We start from the raw sequence: 21,925 nt of genomic DNA, 5'->3' as shown, positions 1-21,925 counted from the left end.
TGTGTGTGTGTGTGTGTGTGTGTGTGTGTGTGTGTGTGTGTGTGTGTGTGTGTGTGTGTGTGGCGTTAGGCTGAGGCTGCAGACAGGCTGACTCTCTCTCTGCCTCCTAAACTACCTGGGACTGGGCCAGCTGTCACTGCGCTCTCCAGACCACCACACACACACACAAAAGAAACCCACAAAAACACCACACTGCTACTGATACACAACAACCTCACAACACACATGGATTACAGACACATGACAAACTGCCTGTCGTGCGCGCACACGTGTGCACATGCGTGCACACACAGATAAACAGGTTTGCAGATGCTTTTGTTTACAGATGGCACTGAAAAACATGCACATTTGGATTTAGACAAATTTGCGCACAAATACTTGAACAAATGTACCAATGCAAACATATCTCTAGGTAAACACAGGTTTTAAGCCTGACTGTCAGATTCTCTGAATCTCTTTAAACCAGATAGAAACATTGAGAGGAAAACTTTTTTTAGGACTATCCGCTGCAGACTTTAAATATCAAGACGTGGTCTTTATCTCAGTGCTGACTGGGTTTATCAAAGCCTGGCACTAGATCAGCTTGGTACATAGTGGAGGGCAGGGTCTAATCTGTGACTTACATGCCAAAGAGTGTGTGACAAAACACATGACCTGTGTGTATGTGTGTGTATAACAACCACATAAACGGTGGGAAAAACGGTTCTTCTACAGGTACCACATACCTGGTGTGTGGACGAAGTAGGCCAGGTAGAGATCCAGCTCCTTGACCGTCACCCCAATGTGGTGTGGCTGGACACACAGGCCGTGGTTGGAGCACTGGGGTGACTTGACCAGACGCTCGCCGTCCGTGCTCTCCAGGGGGCTGCCCTTAAACAGGATGACCATCACCAGGTCCAGCCTCCACACCTTGTCGGCCTGGCGGAGGCAGTCGATGCGGCGGATCTTGCCCTTCTGGTCGGGGTTGGACAGCACGCAGCAGGGGGGCTTCTTCCCCGTGATGGTGAGCACAAAGTCCTCGCGGAACTCAGGCCGGATGTCCTTGCGGAGCTTGGCCAGCAGGCGCGAGGCCCACTTCTGCTTGATCTCTGGCTTCTCCCCAAGCAGCTCATCCTTCACCGCGCGCTCCTCATCCTTGGTCATCCTCTTTTCGTGCTTCTTGAAGTACTTGCGTTTACGGGCCTGCAGGTTGAACCAGGTGTAGGAGAAGGCACGGACATGGGGGAGAAGGGCCTCAATGAAGGGATGAAATTCATCCTGATGAGAGAGAAAAAGATGCGGCGTTAGGAGGCTGTAAAAAAATTATTTTTTTTAAATGCCTTTTCTTTTTTTTTTTAAGTTGTAAAATTAGAGGTTTTTTAAAACTTTTAATGAAAATGCCAAAATGTTTAATAATACTAAACATGTTGTTGGAATAATGAAAATTCTGATGATTATCAATTAATTTAAATTCAAATCAAAAAGCTATTCAAATAACTGCCATTAAAATGTTAAAATTATTTCTCATTTCCAACATTCAGACTCAAATAAAAATAAAGCATGCAGGAAAACCAGGAAAAATCATCCTTACAATAGCATGCAAAGGTATAACACAAAGTATTTCAAAAATAAAACGTTCAAGACAATAAAGAAAAGACGACAGTTCACGAATTCAGATGAAAAACTGAGCCAAGTTGCACTCCCGCTTTTCCTGCTGTAAAAAGAGAAGTTATTCTGCTGTACCATAATACCTTCACTACATATCTCTGGGCAACAAAGCCCAGATCTCGCCACAGCGTTCCTGTGCCAGGGTTGCCACACACCGGTCGCTCACCACCGCCAAGCTTTGCCGCCACTAGACCACTGTTGAAATGTGCCGCTAAAAGATCAGCCATACCATTTCCTATCTGCGCTACCATGCAAAGGGAGCTCCAACCAGACTCACATTTCCACAACAAACTGAAAGCAGACAGAAATCACCACAGAAAACCACACTGCTAGAGGAAGACAGACGGCCTGGTAGTTACCATTTTGCACTCTCATCATAAATTTGGCACAGCGTTTAAAGTGAAAAAAAATCTCCTGCACCAGTTTTTTTTCTCTCTTTCCTCCCGCGCTCCCCAATGTAAAGCAAGCGCTGGTTTTGGCAGGGTGTGGAGAATTAGCAGATGAAAAAAAGAAAAGAAAAAAAACTTGGGGTGGGTGGGGAGGGTTATAATTTTTTTAAATTTGCAGAACACGCTGCTGAGCACAAACAGTGGGCTCAAGTTTAAAAACACACACACACCAAAAAAGATTTTAGGGAGTCCTGCAGTAGGACGCTAGCCAGCAGTTCTTGAGACAAAAGCCAAAAATGACACAAAAAAGGACGGACAAAAAGTTGGAGCAAAACAAATAATAAACAGGTAAAAATGTAAATGTTAGAAAAAATGATTAGAAAAAGACTTTAACAGCGAGAATAAATGTATTCGAAAAAAAGAACAAAAATTCAACAGTCCTTTGTGAGTTCCAAATTTTTTTTAAAAATCTCGGAGGAAAAAAAAATCCTTGGCAAAATCTAATTGGTGGTGGTGTCTGTTCTGATCCCGGGCCCGGCACGAGCGCGCGCATGCACACACACTCTCTCGCAAACACACACACAGATGGGGGGGCCAGGGAGAGCAGAGCACAGAATAGGGAGGAAAAAAAACAGAGAGCCGAATCAATGTTGGATGAGCGCATACGACCGCTGGCAAAGCCGAGTGCTGCTTCTTTTTTCCCCTTTTCTCTCCAACTCTCTCTCTTTCTCTTTCTCGCTCGCCGTCTCTCGTCCTCTCCGCGTTCTTTCCCTAACCATTGCTTGAGCCTTTGCCAACACGAGTAGGGCCCACCTATTTGGCAACAAGATGCCTGTAGCCCAGCCAATGCGTTAGCTTCAAGAGCTGAAAGGGAGGGAAAAGAGAAAGAGGAGAGAGGGTGGGAAGGGGGGAGGGAGGGGAGGGGGGGTAGTGGCAATGAGAGAGAGAGAGAGTGAGGAGGGGGTGGGGGGAGCAGGTGGGAGTGTAAGGGAGCGCGCAGCCATGTCCGACGCTGCACAATCTGCCAAATCGACAAGTTCCTCTCTGACACGGAGGCAAAGTTCAGGGGAGCAAGCCTTCTCCTGCACCAATCCCCACAGCCCTCAGCCTGCCTCCATCTTTACTATGGCCGCCACTGCTTCGTCTCCCTCTCACCCCACCGCCCTCACCTCCTCTGTGTCTCCCGCTCCCTCTCTCTGCCCCTTTCTCTGCTCGCATAATGCCACCTTGGCAGAGGATGGCAAAGCGAGAGAGAGGACACACAGCTTCAGAATCCCTCCAGACCCCACCACCGGCAGCTGCTCATGGGTTTACCACAGCAAACAAAGAGGGAGAAACAAACCCGGGCAGCCACACTCCTCCTCTCGCTGCACACTCGCAAAATGAATGACGAGATGATTTAGAGGCACAGATACAGAAATTGTTACAGAATTTAAAGGGGTGGGTGGGGTGTGGGGGTGAAGGTAGGAGAGGAACCAGAATTTGCCTCAGCTGTTTTTGTTTGTTTTCTGTTTTTAAGCAGCACAGCTAGCATGAGGACGAAATCCCAGAGCCCGAATCGGCTCCGTACGTATCCCCGAACACCCCCGCCCTGGGAGGTTTCTGCAGTTCGGTATCGGAGCGGAGATGACTGCCGTGTTGCCTCATCGTAAAGCATGTCGTTCAGGGCTACATCTGCTTGGCAGGCAGCTGAAGGTGGTGGTGCTGAATCACTGACCAGTGCAATAAACCTGAAACATAGCATCAGGAGACCTGCACCACATGGAGTCAGCAAGGACGAAGAATGCATGTAGAGTTGAAAATATCTGCTGATAAATTCATGGGAAATTATCTGGAAACAGCCACCTTGAAGCAAAACTGCCAAACACTTTCGGGTCTAAGCTTTGCAAAAAAATTGGGGTATTGATACATTTATCACAAATGATATTAAACTAACATTAGACAAGCTTTCGGCATCTAACAGACTAAATGGAAATAAATGGAAATAATCACTAGTTCCAGCTCTGAACGAGTGTCAGTCAGGGCTGCACCTGCTCAGCAGACAGATAGTGGGAAGGTGCAAGTGCTGCTGAATCACAGACCAAGAGCAGAGGATCAGGACTCCAGATCTCATGCAATAAAATGACGCCACATTCAGATGGAGTCAAAAATGTAAAGAACAAGAACTAAAACATGCCTGGGTTCATCTATTTAATATTAGGAACTGGATGGTTTCCGTTGTCATATATGACTGAAATGAGCAATTCTCAGTGTGTAAGGTTGGGAAGCACAAGCAGTAGAAATTCGAGTATTTCTAATGGTCATTTTTTGACAGTTTCTGGCTTTAACAGACAAAATCAAACGGAAACAATTGATAGTTACAGCTTTAAACGGGTGCCTTCAGCAATTATTTAAATTGATATATTCCTCTGTTACAAGACAAGCATTGAAGAAAAGACCACGGTTAGTCAACTTTAAGTTCTAGCAAGTCTTTAAATGATGATTTCATGAGAAGAGGCCCGCAGACTGTCAAAGGTCATACAATCGCACCATTCTGTCAAGGCTGAACATCCTCCACACAGCAATGAGAGCCCGTAATGAAACACTGACGCTCACCCATCATCTGCTAACACAGCGAAGGACGGCACACCTCCACATTTATCTCCAATCAGCCAAAAGTTTGATATATCGCTGGATAACGTAACAAAAGAACCTCACCGTGGAGTATGACTGTGTTTGGCATCACTGTCAAGATATATTTGCATCCATCACCACCTGCACAAACTTAGTGTAGCAGGAGGAGATAACTGACACTTGAATGTATTTTCCAGTGTGTCTGCTTTTCAGTGGGAATTAAGGTTTTCTGGGTGACCTTGCCAAAATGCAAATAAACCACCATTCAAATGTCAGTGAAATTTGACTACAAGGAGTTTTAAGTCATTTTGTCTTCGCTATGCTGTTTGCCTTTCACTTGCTGAAGAAGTAGAAGAAAAAAAAAACATATTTATGTTGTGCATATTTATTTTTCAGGAAGAAAACTGCAGAATTTTCTAAAGTCCCAGATTTTGAAAGGGGGGGGCAACCCCGTGCCTCCCATTTGCATGTCTGCACTATCTGCTGCTCCACACTACGCCTATATTGTGTAATCTTCATGTTGCTGTGTTGGAAGAATCTATATGGTTATTTAGGTCTATCGAGGCGGCATAAAGCCATCATGGAAAGTGTCTCGGGGTTAATCTTCTTACCCGGGAATTAAATTAGGACCACATGCGCGTGGCCTTTAGCTTTAATTATTAGCCTATTATCAATTAGCAGTCGGAGGTGACGGGGTTTACTCAGTGATATTATTATTATTACTTTATTTATTAATTATTACTAATAATAATAATTAAAAAAAATATGAATACGAAATACATGCTCTGCTTCAAACGTACCAGTTTGCGTCGTTTCACCTCAAATAACCGTCCCCTTAAAAGACCCCGGAAAAAACCGCTGCTGTGACCAAACAAATGCCTGTTAAAGGGACAAACTATCCCACAGCGAGTTTCATAAACACACCGATATCTACCCAGTAAACGGCACGGCTTATTTTCTAACCACCGTTTTCTCTGGCTCAAAACCACCCAGGCCCCAATAATAAGAGCCAAAGCAATTAAAGCTGCGCCATCACTTTCTTCTTCTTCTGCTACCACTTATTTTTTCTTCTTCTTCTTCTCTGCCATAAAAGGGAACTTAAAATACAAATGTTTAAATAAATAAATAAAACAGTGCCGATATCGTTGACGGACCCTGGCAGGAAAAAACATGTAAATTAAAAAAAATAGAAAATCTGGAGACGGCCTGGCACATCCCCCGCAAGCTACACATTTGTGCTACACCGTTACTGAAACCCCGACGTCAATTAATACCGAGAGAGGAGACCCTGAAACACCCAGATATGTATTTCAAATGTAGCCTGTCAAGCAGATGCAGTGCCAGCACGGCTCTGAATGACCCGGGACGCGGTTCAGCATATGGAATTCAGTTCAGGTTTCGCGACATTAACGCATTTCCCCCTTAAATCTTTAAATTTGCTTTTTTCCCTCCCGCAGTTATCGTATATAAAAATAAACACTTGGCCCACTCAGAGTCGATAACCCTAAATTAAAGCAATTTGTATTTATAAATCAGAGATCACAGTTTCAATCGCGAAGGTTTCGGCTTTTTATTCAAACTGAAATAAAAAAAAATTAAAAAATAGTCTAATCGTCCACATAAAAGCCACAGCTGAACGCTGCCTATGACAAGACAAAAGAAATGATTTTTAAGTCCTTTATTTTTCCAATTCTCCGCACGTCTGACAGAGACTGAGAGGAGTTGGCTGCCAACTTCAGATTAACTCTTTCAGCAAGGACAGAAAAGGCTCTTAACTGTGAAAAACATCCCAGAGTTGGATTCATTAGTGCTCCTTTGCATTTTAAGCTCCGTTTGAATAAACAATGGAGGAGTCCATCATTTTAAGATAATTGATATCTTATTATATTTTTTTCATTCATTAATAATTAAAACATTATTGACAAAAACATACTAAATATAATGTCACTATTCTATTTAATTTAGTCGAATCTAATCTAAAACTAAATTAGTTTTGCTTTTTTTGCTTTTTGGCATTTTTCAGTCACCGTCAGCACCTCAATACATAATTTCTGAGTATTTGTGTCTTTGTATGTGGTTGCCATAAAAAAAGGATAAATCAAGACTCAATCAACCAAGAAGCTGAAGGCCGTCTCGCGTATTCACAATTCTTTTTTTCCTGTCCTTAAACAAAAACAGGTTGAATGCATGCAATTAAAAGTAACACGGCGATTAGAAGTGTCAGTTTGTGATTTTAGCCATCCAACTTTTCCAAGAAATGATGGCGGTGAAAGTGAGCTTTTGCTCTAAAGTCCAGATCCTACAGCCAAATAATCAAAACTCTGGCACAATGAAATGCTTTTCTTTTTTTCTTTTCTTTTGCATTTTTTTTTGTTATGATAAATCTCTGGCTTGAATTTTGTTTAACAAACAAAAGTGTTTGCCATGCCCAGAATACGACAATGACTTGTCTACATCAGGTAACTTTCACATAAGACCCACAAAACCCATGATAGTAAAACTCTTTCTGAACCCAGCAGCAGGTCCTCCCATCATGTGGCACCTGACCTCGCGGAGGCCTCACTGCATCTCATTAGGCCAATTAAGCCAGTAGTGTGCACAACCCGAGGGCCTTCCAGCTGCCTGGCCCCTTCATTAAGGGGAAGCTCTGGGCTGGCGGGGCTCGGCTGCATCCTCTCCTGACCACCTGAGTGTCCCTGACCCGGACGAAGCCTGACACCGGTTCCCCCACTGACCCCTGGCTGACAGAGAGCCAGGGTGTGAGGAAGGTGTTGGAGGAGAAAAGGGTTATGAGGGACGCAGAGGAGATTCAGTCATTTATTTTAGAGTGCAAAAATGTTAGAGGCCTGTGAGAGTGCGGATGAGGCAGTCAGGTGTACATTTCGAGAAGGAGGAAAGCACTTGGAGTATTCTAGCTGCATTTTAAAATTTCACAGATTGGTGCTAAAGTGTGAAGAAACTGTTTCCCCTGATGCCACAAAGTATGCCATCCTTTGGCTGATGGTCTATACTGTAATGAATCGGCCCACTGCATGACCCTCTGCTGTTATCATCCACGGTAATCATTCCTGGCTCAGGGTAACATTAAAAAAAAGGGGGGGGGGGTATCTCGGAGCACCCTTTACTCTGTTTCTTTAGCAAGCGAGTGATGCGTAGAGATCCATGGAGCTCACGCCGTGCATTGGTTGCACTTATCTGAGTTTACAAACCAGCACGTTACTATGTGTGAAAAATCTGCAAGCAATTTGTGGTGGCTGCGTGCTAACGTGCCCGGGGTGGGGCGGGGTGAGGTGGAAGAGGGGCTGAAGAGAAGAAGAGGCACGCACGGCACATTCCAGTCCCCACAAAGAGCTGCTCCGCTCACCCGGATTGCACTCCAAAATGGTCCTGGGCCCTTTGGAGCGTTGGCGTTAACACGAACACTCAACTTTTTAAGTGAAACTGTGCAGCGCAGACTGAATGTGAATACACACGAAGAGCACAACTAAACACACCTCATCTGTAAGTGTTGAAGCTGATGACTTGAGGCTATTTTGTTTCTGATTCTCAGCAGAGAGTTTATAAAACAATATTTGTTCCCGCTCGAGGTGGTATAACACAAGTAGAGGCGTGCAGATGTACTTGGATGAAGACGTCAGTATCACTGAGCGAGGACAGAGGAGTGGGGTAATGCACTCCGATCTGCAACATACGTGCATGTCGCATCGGCCTGCTCGGTAACATGTGGATTGTGGCGATGTCACACTCTGGACTCACCTTTGAAACCATGACATCTCTGCAGCCTGGAGCTCCAGGCATGCATTAATGCACATGCAATCGCATGCTCCAAAACCCTTTCCCCTGCCTAGAAAGAATGCTGGATGAAGAAACCGCCCTGCATCTCACTAACACGTGTGCGTGAGTGACTAACCATGCCGGGACAGGCCGACTCAGCACCACCACTACAGCCATGACTGAGTGTTTTCTCACTGTGCGAGCCAACAGACTACTGCTGCTCACACTGCAGCCAGTGACGGTGATACTACTGACCAGACTAAGACATTATGCCTTCTTTTTGTTGTTTTTGCCTCACCTCTTGTTAAAAAAAAGAGAAAAAAAAACACCACCAACTAATTCTCACAATTTCCCCAAGATCCAAATAAAAAAGCTGCCAAAGTGGCTGGTAGTGGAGACAAACTTACAAACCACAGCCAGCTTTTAGCAGCATTTGGCTGGTGGCGAGTGTTAATTTCCTACCCTGGTAAAAACCAGCTCAGTAATCGGTAAACACGTTGTGCCTGGCCTGCAACAAAGAAATGCATTTAGCAAATTCATTCTCTTTGATCCCACATTCCTATTTTGGTTTGATGGAAAGTGATACATTTTTGATGAGCAGGCTAGAAGTGAGATATCATGTCATTTGAACAGTCTATAAGCAGCCAGGCGCTCGTAGCCATCGCCATACACCACATTATCTTTGATCTAGACAGTCTGGTTGACACACATCACAGAGAATTACAAGCAGACCGATTTATCAATAGGCTTAAAGCGGAGGGATGTTACACCATAACCCCTCTCATGAAAAGATCCCTTTTAGTATTTGGAATTAAAATTTCAACACTGCCCGAAATGAAAAGGATCTTCAGGTTCATGTGTTAACTTGCCGCCTAGCAAAGCTGTAGGGCTTTACTCCTCTTTTCAAAGACATGAGTGTGAAATGCCAAAGTCAGCCTTTCACACACTGCTGGGAGAAGAAAGTGAGCTGAAACAACACGATTGTGTTTTCAAACCGAGGCTCCGCTGTTTGTTGCCCGTTTGAAGGTAAACTCGTCGCGCTCTCGCACCGGAGGAGAATTTAAACATCATCTGAATTTTCTGAAGCCGACACCACAATTTCTGGTGTTTGCGATGTTCGGAAAATGCTCCTCTAAAGTTTGGAGTCCCGCCCTCCCTGCACCAGGTGCACAATGTTTGGGTTCGCGTGGATTTACAAGCATGCACAAGGGCTGATTACGCCTTCGGCTGGTGTCAGATTTTTATCATGTAACATATTAGAATAGTCCATTATAATTCTGATTCTGTAAAATAACCTGCTTTCACAGCTTTGCCACCTCTAAATAGCTTTACAGGATAATTTCATAATTTTAAGTCTGCTTTAAACCAACAATGAAATAAATATATGGAACAGGATGTGAGGCCTTTAACATTTCCTTTGTTAATGGCAGCTATTAAGAGACTTTATTCCCATATTCTGTCAAATGATAGGGGAACACAGCCTCCTAAAAGCTTTATTACATAATTATAGAAAATAAATTAAAAGTCATGTAATTAAAATCTTGTTAACCTATTATCATTAATATTTACTAATTACAAGAACTCTAACTTAACTTTTACATATTGTATTATTAACGCTAAAATATACAAACAGAACTTTACCATTGTGACCTGTAAAGATGAAGCTGAATAAGTATTGTTGTAGTAATTACATGAACTGTATACGTGTTTATATACAGAAGTATACCGACACTGTATTATTGTTGTGGATGTGTATGAATAACTGGTCAGTGTGCAGCTAAATGTGTACTGTCTGGAAATGAAGGCTTATAATGTAAAGCTTCATTTTTACAAGTTTTTATTTGAAACAAGGGGAATTTTACTTTTTTTATTTTTATTTTCTTGTGTACCAAGAGTGTGGGAGACTCATGTCACACTGTTCTATGCAGAAAGTGACTAGGATAGTAGAAGAAGTAATTGTAACTGGCTTGCTATTAAAATATGTTTATATTTAGTAAACTTGTTATTTATATTTGGAGAACAAAGTAAAATTACAGACAAAATTCGTTTTTTTAATAGTGAAGAATGTTAAATGGAGCCAGTTATTCCTCTTTGTAATCTAGTGGTGTAAAATTGTGTAAGTAACATGCAATGGAAATACAAATACCTCTAGATTTGGCCATTAGGTAACACAACACACCTCAAACAGTTACATTAAGTAATAGAAATCTATTCTAAAATATGAAACTATGTTTCCACACGAAGCACACAGTAAAAATGTATTTGTTTGAATTGTATCAATGTTTTGCTGCTTGAACACATGGATACTTTGTAAATAATGATTTTTTTAACACTATATAAATCTATGTAGTGATTGTTGAAAGCAAGTGATTACTGAGTTATTTGCATGTTGCTTACATTTTACAAAGAAATATTTTTCACAATGAAATAATATCAAGCCAGTAAATTTAGATCTTTTTTAACATAAAAACACATTCATTTGTAATTAACTATGATTTTACCTGTAAAGGGACATTTTTATTTGTCGCACGGTGCTCTTTCTTAGGCGGCGCAGCTTGTTATGGCTGTCCGTGCCACCTCACTAAAGGGATTATTCTTGTGCATCTTTCTGTCTACAAGTTCAGCCTCGTGGAAATGCTGAGCTCTCTGCTTGTCGCACAGTGTATGTTTGGAATAATTTACCTTGCACTAAAACTTCTTAACGCTGACCATACGTCTACACTTCATACCAACATTAACTGAATTTCCTCAGATTTTTCTGACAAAATGAAAGCCAAAATTCTAGTTGACTGTCTTTGATCAAAGCGTAAATTTAAGGAAAAATCAATTTACTCACGTAGACAGTAACTTCCCATGACTAGTGCTAATTAGCTCCCACAGATGCCTAATGAAAAGGCTTATTGAGGTTTATGGTCACAGTGAGTTTGCAGGCATCACACTCTTAGCGGTCATAATGACCGCAGGCTGTGCGCGATGTGGAGAAAGCTCAGACTCTATACACATCACTTATGGAACTCAGGGATAGAAATAACATGCTTGCACTACATAGTTGTCCCTTTCACTTCGTGCTGCCTTCAGATCGCCAGAACCACAGACGGCATGAAGGGAGCAGCAGTGTTGTGGCTCTGAGAAGCAGAAGGTAAGAGACGTACACATACAGACAGGCAGAAGCCGCTGCCTGCCTCTCTGCAGTTGTCTTCCGGTCTGTATTTATCTTCGAAATCACATCTGAATATGGCATCGAGTTAAATCAACACTGTCGTTAACCTTAGCGGGAGGCTTGCGGATAAAGAGCAGAGGCTTGATAAAACAGACAGGTCAGAAACTTTCCCAAACTGCCTGATGATTGCACACAATCCAAACTCTGAGACATATGTGGAGTGACAATCGCAGAACAGGCCAAGACAGAAAAACTCCCTCCTGAATAAAGGCTCCAGGAAAGTAAAGCCCACTACTAATGCAGTGTTGAACGCTTTGCAATCAGACAAATAAAGGGGCAATCTAGCACACAATCAAACCAGAGATTTAGCCTGCTCTCCTGCCAACAGCTAGGGACCTCCTCTTTCTGAACAAGGGATGCACTATTGACTACAACCCCCCTTCTCTTTCTCTCTCTCTCTCTCTCTCTCCAGTCTTCCCTCTCTGCCAGTCTGAAAGGCGTGATGCCAACCTTTTCCACCATTGGGCATGATGCCCTGCCCTTTATGCAAATGCTTTGCTGCCATCCCTAACTCACAACCCCCACTGTCTCACCCACCACTTCTGTGTGCACCCCCCAAAGCCTCCTGTCTATATATTCTTTATTATCTTTAACTTGTAATAATCCAAATCGCCGAGCTTGAGCCTTGACCGTAAGTTAATAATTGAGGTCCTGCATGTATGGATCCCATATGAAGAGTAAAGCTCACTGCAGAGCTTGTAGGCCCGTACTTTGCTTTGTGCCCTCTGTGGACAAAAAGCACCAACCGGGGGCGAATATTTGACAGAGGTGTGGTTGTTTGTGTCTGCACGAGCCCTGATAAAGGAGGACATCTCCTGGCTAAAAGAACACAATAAATACAAAGACCAGGAGGGCAAAAGAAAAAAGAAATTAGAATGAAAGAATAGGGGATCTATTTCCAGCAATTAGTCGCCGCTTTTCGCATTGCATTTCCATTCATTAAAAGGTTTGTGGAAACATACTCAGCGAGGGCTGCGCAGTATATCTAACTGAAAAGATCAAGTTGGGTTCACATTTATAAAAGAAGCAGAAAACCCATTTCAGGGTCTGCTCAGTGAACGATGAAGAAAGGGTTAAATATGTGACTGAGGAGAAGGTCAATCATGGCTGCCACTGACAGGGCAGCTTCACAAGTTGGCATAGAGGCTATATGAACCGCAAAGGTTAATAGATTAGTTGGAAAGATGCAAAGCGCTAACAGTGACTGAAAAAAGGGAGCATAAAAGGACAGCCATAGGTTTAATAAAGCGGGCTGGAGGCTGCAGGAAGAGCCCCGATCATGCTGTTAAAGCAGAGCTTCCGTTTGTGCCGTAGGGTGAGTCGCACAAACAGGGCGCAGGGTCCACACAGGCTGGACCGATTCAAGCCCACACACACCACAGGAAAGGAGCTGGGACCTAAGACAAACACTGCACAGCCAGACACACACACACACACACACATGCATGTATACACAAACATTACTGTCTCCTTATACGCCCTGAGAATACCAGGACATGCGGTCTGTTGAGCTTGTTATTCTAAGCATGCTCCAAAGACACAGTCATACAGTAAATAAAACCATTTAATTAAAAAATGCAAATATATGCTGGTCAATAATCTACATTTTTCGTGATGCTTTTGTAAGTGTGCAGGTCTCCCCTGCAAGAGAAATCTCGATCTCAGTAAAAATTTTCCTTTTTCCATATAAACAAACAAAGACGTCTAAACCCCAACAGTCTAAACCAACAACGCAGCACCGCAACAATCTCCAAATATAAACTTAGAAGCCTTATTTCCCAAGCCTCAACACAATGGCTTTTCTAATCTTCCTGAGAGAGAAGCGACAAATAAACAAAACCCAAACAGGTTGGTTGAGGGAGAATTAAGGTTTTAACACCCTTTCCTTTTCTTAGCGAATGCCACTACACACACACACCAACACAAATGCCCATTTTCCTTCTTGCTATGCGGACTTCCTCGTCTGAAGCTGCTGTAATAAAGTTTTAAAGAAGCCTAATGTGGTGCCAATGCAGTGATGAAAGACGAGCGATTAGGGAGGGTGAGAAAGACAAAACAAAGGATAGATGTGGAACAAGAAAAGCGAGGTTTGTGCCAATATTTAAGGTTACTTCCCACAAATGACTTTGACAACAAACACCGATGAACGCACCATCAATATAATGAAGCTAAGCTTCTTTCTGTCTTTGGCAAGGGTGTAATAACCTAAACAAAGCTGTGAGGGACAGTTTATATACAGATACTACATATGATATTGTGGTATTACACAGCTGGAATAATATAAATATGGGCTGTAGAAAAACCTCTACATTAATAAACATTAAAAGGTGATATCTCAGCTATTTCTTTTAGATATATAGTCCTCAATATATATCAAGTGTCTAATGAACTGACAACTTGTGTTTGGCTGTATAAGGTATATCTGCAAACTGTTTGAAATGTCAACATGTTACATGGTATAAAGGTGCATCCTTCACACTTCTGATTGTATCGTGCAAAAGTAGCTTTCTGGATTTTAGCATGTAAAGAAAAATCAGCACTGATATAAAAACGGGGTTTGACTTTGTGGGGTTTTCTTTTTCATATTACTGTCTTATATGGTTATGTGTTGGGATCTTAGCTGGTTTTAGTCATTTCTATAACTGAGAGCATTTCAAAGTAAACCACTGGACTTCTCCTGTTTGACATTGGGTCAAAGCTACATCATTAATATATAAACAACATTTCCTGCTAATGCATTTTTCATTGGCTAGGTTAGGATGGTCAGCGATGGCCCTAACCCTGTTTTAGAGAATAGCAAAAACAAAAAAATATCAAAATGTAATTTTTTATGCAAGTCAGTTACAATTATTATTATTTTTTCTTTGATTCCCAACGCTCATGGGAACAAATTAAGAGAAAAAACATGTTCTGATATGGTTAGGGTCACCTTACACCTCGCAGGGCTAACACAAAGCTCATATCATGACATGAATGTTACATGCAAATTCTTTATTATCAGAATGATGTAATTAACTGTTACAACGACACAAAAAATACACATATCAAAAGAAATATCGGGGCGTATTAGCGAACCATTAGCTTCTTTCAGGCTGAATCCAATCGCCGTGAAAAATAGAAAGTGTTTGTGTGAGCCTGTGCATGTGTGGCTGACGGAGGGAGGGAAATGAATGAGGCCTTTTCTTACAGCAGGGCCCAGATCAGAGCTCCTAACTATGGGATTTGGTGCTGTTGCCTTTCTCCCCCTGGAGAGAGTAATTAGGTTAGTGAGGACAACTGCCGCATTGTTTTAACAGAGAAGGGATTGTGCAGGCCAAAGTCCCACCAGCAGCATGCTTCCCTCACAACAAAAATGCCAAATGGATTCTGCGGCGCTCCACGCACATATATACACGGCAGAACTTTTTTTGGGGGGGCTTCCTGCGTTAAGTTTTGTATTTTTATGCGGCGCAGGCTTTTAGCGCCGTGTGTATACGATGAAATGTCAAATATGGTCCAGCAGTGTCAAATATCCTCTCCTTTTGTTGCACTTGTGGCATTCGGGACTCTTTAGAGTAACTGTGTCTACTCTCTCCTGTATCCAGAGGCTTGGCAACACAAAGCACTCCTAACTAGTATAATATGGTTATGATGCATTTGCATTCCTTCCAATCCCCTAGGAAACACAATACGCCTGTATCGTCTGTTTTAATCACGGTCTGCTTCCAAGGAAAGTAAAAGGAGAATACAAACAGCCACAGCTATAAAGAGGCTTTCTCAAATATACTTCAAGTCTGTTTAAATACATCCTCCGCTGATTGATAGAGAGTAAATCAAACAAATCATGCTGGTAGAAAAAAAATAAAAGGATATGGAATGCTCCCCAGTCTACTGTATTTACAATACACAGACTATGGCCTCTTTCATTCGCGCCCGTTTCCCCCTCTTTTCTCTTTGTGCTGAATTTCTTTCTATAATCTTCCTAAAATGAAAATAGCTCTGCTGTTGTTGTACTCCTCTATACTATTCTCAAGACCATCAGCTCTTCCAAAACAGAAGAAAAAAAAAGGCGCCATAATATGCACCTCTGCATCCCCGCCCACACCATCCCTATTCACTTTCATCATAAATCTCCACAGCCTGGCGGCAATATACAGTCAATTTGTGGTCCCCATATGAGACCTAACTCTGGCTTGATATATTTGTGTTCAGGTGTGCAGATGGAAGTGGGGGGGAAAAATAACACCAATGATATAAAATGTGTTTGTGAACTGATACGCGAGTCCAGCAGACCGGTCTATAAGGCCTGTGAGAGTCTTTTCTCCACCGCAGCTTTCCACAGGTGGCGGTGATGATTGCACTTTATTCCAGATGATGACTGTAATGAGGCCGGCTTTAAGTTTCACTGGGCTTTGCAGAGGGACTGACAGAAGCTTGACACGTTAGACAGCCCAATGCTATCAGGACATTTCGCTCCTTGTCCCCTCCACACACGCTACTGTTTCTCCAAACGCCTCCTTTAGAGATAATACCTAGACCAGAGTGACGTCTTAATAAAGGGAAGGCAGTGGGATGAATGCACCATGGAAGCGAATTCACAAGCTGTCATGATGAGAGTTAGACGAGCGGGGAACGTCCGTGAACTCGCAGAGTAAAGTTAAATCTGGCCCATCTGTGTTTTATATTTTAGCAGTGACATGAAATCCGCATCCTGCGCTGAATTTTCCAGTCAAATATACAACTTTCCATGTAACACACACTAATCCTGAAGCTATTTCTCTGAGCCTAAACAGAGCAGAAAGTTTATATCTGAATTCCCTCCCAGAGTATGCTGCAGCTGGAGTAGGGATGGTAGTTACTGGCTCCCTGAGCCAAAAGTAGAAGCCGCAGAGTTGTGTTTGAATCTAACCCTGAGCCCTCCTTGGCCTCGGACTCCTCTACTCAACTTTACTCTACTCCTCACTTATTTCAACTTATTTGACTCTACTGTACTCGACTCCACTGTCAAGGGGGTCTGAAACAGCCTTGGGCCTGCAGCGCCGGCCAGCAAACGCAAGTTACAAGAAGCATAGAGCGTGCACTCATACCCGACACATACACAGACACTTCCACACAAACAGAGTCAGTTAATAACACACAAACTCCCGCCCTCCAGCTCTGTTTGCTCACAGCTGCCAGGCCTCCTCAGAGTTCATCTGAGGTAAAGATATGTTATATTATGCAACCGGGTATAGATTTTCCACCCTTGGCCCCAAGCCAACTTCCTGCTCTGAAGAGCAAGCTCTAGCGCTTTGTTCCCCAGGGTGACAGCTATTCCTTGCTGGACGGGGTGGCCGAATTAGATACACAGACAAAAAGAGAGGGAAGGTAGCAGGAAGACACGAAGGGGAGCGAGTGAGTAAGAAAGAAAGCAAGAAAAGGAAAAGAAAGAAAGAAAGTAGCCCCAGATATTTTCTGCAGCCTTTTGTCTATATCTTAAAATGCTCATTCCCCCTTCTACACTGTCTTTTCCCCGCCTCTTGAAATCAGGTCACAACTGTTTTCATTACTGTTTGACTTGCGGGTTCATAAGCCTCCCAGCGTCAACGTTCCTCCACCCACCCCCAAGACAGGAAAAGATTTTCCCTCCAACATTAACCCAATAAATGCCTTGTAAGCCCAGTCACAATCTTTAAGCCATGTTCCTGGAAGAGAAAAAAGTACATCTGAAATGTTGATGTAACGTTAAAGCCCGGGACATAATCAGTGTTGGGCTCGCAGTCCTGCATGGTCTATGGATCAGCATAGCCAGCCCTCGATCACTTCCCTCCCTACAGCATGAGGTAATGCGGTGTGATTGTAAAAGAAAGCCTCGGGAAATATGAGGTAAAATCAACGAGCCAATCAGCGCCCCATTATCCCTCCTCTACTCAAAGGGGAACTAAAGAAGTGGTGAAAAGATGATTAATGCCATGACATCATAACCACGTGATGTCATTCCATCCCAGACACCGCCACCGCTTCCTAATTAACTGTGGCCTGATGAAGTCTTTGTATCCAAATTATCCAAATTATTATTACCTCTCCAGGCTCTACCAGGTGTGCAGAGATGTCTCTTTAGCCTAGTGATACAAGGATGGGTAGAACACACACACACACGCACTGAAGATCAACAGCGAAAAATGTGTTTTGGTGCCTTCCCATATATATGGTAGAGTGCCCCAGGGGGTGTTTCTGCTATTGCCAGAAGGTACGTGGAAAGAATTTAGAAACGCTCAATTAATTTGAAGCAATAGAAATGCTGTTTATATCAATTTACTGAGTTAGCTGTGACTATGTGTGACTCTTGACAATGCATAAGAGCAATGGGTGTGAGAGAGAATTTTAAACAATTAGTTAAACGTAATGAACACTTAACCTTTAGCTAAAATAATGTGTAGAGGGTTGAAACAGAAAACTAAAAATTATTTACAAATATTTTTAAATAGCTTAACATGAAAAAAATAGCAGTTGTAATGGGTCAATATTCAGGTGTAGCGACAGACAGTTCAGTTAACTGAACGTTGTTGCTAAAGGAGCTAAAACTGTTAGCTTAAAGCAACTGGTAACTGAGTGACATCTGAATACGGGTTTTTAATATTTCATATGTTAATGTTAATAAAGTCTTTTCAATGCTCGATTCTCCAGACCAAAACTCTTTGATATTTTATTTAGTAGCAGTAAACAACAATTAGCTAAAACCATTAGAAAAATGACTGGACTTGTTAGCTAAAGCGTATAGCTAGCCAAAAATAAACTGGATAAATTAGCCAAAAAAGATGGATTATGACTGATATTTTGCTTCTTTATCAAAATTAAAGCAGTAACATCCCCTTTTATAAAATCAGCAGTATTAAATGCGTTTCTAAATAAACATGTCTAGGCCGGGGGGAGGTGTCACTAAAAGGGTACTGGAGTTCATTTCACAGGACTGTGTGACTACTTTTAAATACTGTGGTTAATTAAATACAGTAAACGGTCTATTGCAACAACAGAGTCGTGATGGGTGTGATTTTTTTCTGAAAGAATGCACACCTGTGTCTTGTGGAATTAAGTATGTGCAGGTGCTTCAGGCTTGAAGCCCAGCAAAACATAGCGTATATAGCCAACATTAGGACTGAATTTGCAGAAATGATGTACTGTACGTGTAGACGTTTGTTTCTGAACAAGCAGAAGCCTTTGTGGCTTTTATCTTATTTACAAGATGATAACGCATAAGTGTGTGCCACATTTGTATGAAAGCCTTCATCTGCCAGCTTCATTTATTTCTTTAGTTTTTGAATATTATTGTCTGAGAGACTGGGTGAGATAGAAAGTCAGCCTGTGGAAGTCTGTGAAGAGAGACTGCAGTCAGACACGGCGGGGGAGAACGGTGCTCAGATTTCATCCAGATTAATCTGGAAGCTTTGTAATGAGGGGTCTACTGTATATATTTAGCCAGAGCAGTGAGATGTAGGTCAGACAGACAGGCAGGACAGGCCAAACAACATGCCCAGATTGCCCACACTGAAGTGACCTTGAGTGGGCTGTCAATGATCCGCAAAACAAATCTCTATCTATTCCTGTTGACTTGTGACAGACTGATGCAGCGGCTGTTTCGCCCCACTCGTGGGTTTTGGCCTTTAGTTTCTATTTTGTGGGGCACAAAAGAACTTCAATATCACTCGGCTTGTCTTTTCACGGAAATGCTGTTGATTAAAAAGAAAGAGCAGAGAATGAATTACTGTCAACGTTCGCGCCGTGTGTTGATACTGGCAGTCGTTCAAATTTACTCAACACAAGAACAAAGCACGCTTAGAAACGTTTCTGAGTCGGCCGTCGGTGGCTCTAAACACGAGACAAAACTAACTAAACACTGAGAAATGTACAACATTTTTCATTTCACAATCTGCATCACGACTTTATTGACTAAAACCTTTTATAGCAGTGACAGTTTTGTCTACTGGACTTCTTTTGTTGCTTCGACATAACCATGTCACGCACTGTTGTCAAACTGATATGCAATTATGAATTAACAGCTGAGCGATAGCAACCAATAAATACACTAAAGCTGCTATGCAAATTAAAATTATGCCTCAGTTCTTCATGAGAGTTCAGATCTTGAACCTTTTCAAGCCGTTAGAGGTCCAAGGTTTAAACATCTGCTCGTCCTGAGGCCAAAACACAGTTGCGCTGCATATTGGGTTTTATTGGAATAAAGAGGTTGGCTCTGCTGAATATTTTCCTCACATCAAGTAAAATTTTAATCAAATGCTTGACAATTTAATTAGCACTCTGTTTTTGCAATTTTTTTGCCCTCCCCCCATAATGGATCAGTCTAATAAGACAAAAAATAAGCTTTTTTTTTAATAGAGACCACCGACCGTGGCTGGGTTGGGAAGCACATCTGTAACCGGAAGGTCGCCGGTTCGATCCCCGGGCTTTCTGTCCTGGTCGTTGTGTCCTTGGGCAAGACACTTTACCCTACCGCCTACTGGTACTGGTGATGGCCAGAGGGGCCAATGGCGCGTTATGGCAGCCTCGCTTCTGTCAGTCTGTCCCAGGGCAGCTGTGGCTACAACCGTAGCTGCCTCCACCAGTGTATGAATGAATAGTGGCATTGTAAAGCGCTTTGGGTGCCTTGAAAAGCGCTATATAAATCCAATCCATTATTATTATTATTTCTTTTGCTGACAAATCTGTCAAAGGTGGCAAGGATGTTTCAAAACCTAAACTAAGGTACCACATTCATCTTTGAAATATTGATTCTACCAATGACTGAAACAGGTAGAGACAGCCATCTATCATCACAAGCAACATGTTCTACTTTTGGCACAATATGCATCCCTAAGTGTACAACACCGCAGCTCGAATGGATGCTAATTCTGGGTTAATATGCAACTCAATGGAGTAAGGGTTACTGATAATCCTGGTTGGGGGATATTTGGTGTTTGCTACTTTTCCAATTCAAAGATTTTAAATTCGTAGCGCACCGACGATCCAGTTGGGCCAATCTACAGCTCAGGACGAGGACAATGAGATGAACTTGAGGAATTATGTGAATGATGCATTTGTGTAAACTCAACCTGCCACACCCCTATCAAACAGACATTTTTGGCTTTTACAGACACACACACACACGCGTGCGCACACACATGCACGTGTGTGCCACCACAAACACCTTTCCCTCAACTGCCTGTTGTTCCAAACATCCGCATAATGGCAGCACTCTTATGTAGATTTATGACTCAAAATCAAGGGAAGAACACGCTGTACCGATGTGTTAAGCTATGACAAAGCTCTTAGATATTCACCAACGCATGTCAGCTTTGAGCTCTCGGTTCATATTCTGGTAAAGGAACACTTTGTCTCGGTGGTTTTCCCTTTTCCCTTTTCTCTGCTCACATTGTACACTAAGTATTTTGTGTTCCTCTGTATATTCTAGCTCAATTATGTAATTTAGCACCCGTGTGTGTGTGTGTTCAGTAGCCATGGCAACGGCACAACATATCGGCGACCACAGAACCGCACTGGGGCCGCCGGCACTGCCAGGGTTGTGCCAGAGACTAATCCATGCCAGAGGTGACATGAGCGTAGGAAAAGTGAGGCGGGTGGAGACAACATGACACACACATGCAAAAATCACGCAAACATACACACGCATACAGACATGTGTGCACACAGACACACCAGCATATTCCTCGCCCCTCTCACTCCTCGCCTTCCTTTTAAAACACAAGCGCACACACTGGATATCCTCCCATTCTTCTTGGCTGGAGCCTCCCATGGCAATAGCAGTAGGAATCCATTCTCCACGGATGCTGGGACAGCTGTGCTGATATTGAATGAGACGCAGTTGGTTCTGCCTCTCTCTGCATGCAGCTCGAGATAAAAACTACATGCTACTTAATTCAAATCTATATTCCCTGCTGCCAAAAATGCACCCGACTCATCTTGTCTTTGTCTCTGCCACCACAGAGAGCTCTGATTTTCTTTGCAAAAAAACCCAAAAAAACGACAGTAAATGTCTGCATGCTGACGCACGGTGGCCCTCAGTCACATTTCTGACTGACAATAATCACAGAAACCTTCATAAACCTCTAAGTCATGCGCTTTCAATGCAAATATTCCATGTCACGCTAAAAAGCCCTCATTTGGAGTTTTACAATGTCTTATCAGAGTGACCTGCTTGTTTGAGGCCTGAGGTGATATTTGTGTGTGTGTGTGTGTGTGTGTGTGGGCGTGTGTGTGTGTGTTTTATCTCTGTTGGGTTTGTGGGTTTTGAGGCGGATGGGCCTGTAACTGA

At 42.8% G+C, this 21,925-nt stretch overlaps 1 protein-coding gene across 15 annotated transcripts in view; it reads right to left on the bottom strand.

Annotated features, from left to right (window-relative positions):
- The window catches only part of nfixb (nuclear factor I/Xb), a 130,090-nt gene that overhangs the window by 88,128 nt on the left and 20,037 nt on the right, over positions 1-21,925 (bottom strand). For 6 of the 15 annotated variants that reach the window (XM_005749977.1, XM_013915127.1, XM_005749982.1 and 3 more), the window contains one exon: positions 726-1,257. In XM_005749977.1, the coding sequence (XP_005750034.1) occupies positions 726-1,257 (532 nt within the window). Of the gene's footprint in view, positions 1-725; positions 1,258-1,730; positions 1,984-2,006; positions 2,370-21,925 lie in introns of those variants that run through there. The other 9 variants (XM_005749974.2, XM_005749985.1, XM_005749975.1 and 6 more) reach the window with 6 other exon arrangements.

This window comes from Pundamilia nyererei, unplaced genomic scaffold (assembly GCF_000239375.1).
Source record: "Pundamilia nyererei isolate P.nyererei 1_Seehausen unplaced genomic scaffold, PunNye1.0 scaffold00259, whole genome shotgun sequence".
NCBI classification, from domain to species: Eukaryota; Metazoa; Chordata; class Actinopteri; order Cichliformes; family Cichlidae; genus Pundamilia; species Pundamilia nyererei.
This window is presented reverse-complemented; position numbering and strand designations above follow the sequence as displayed.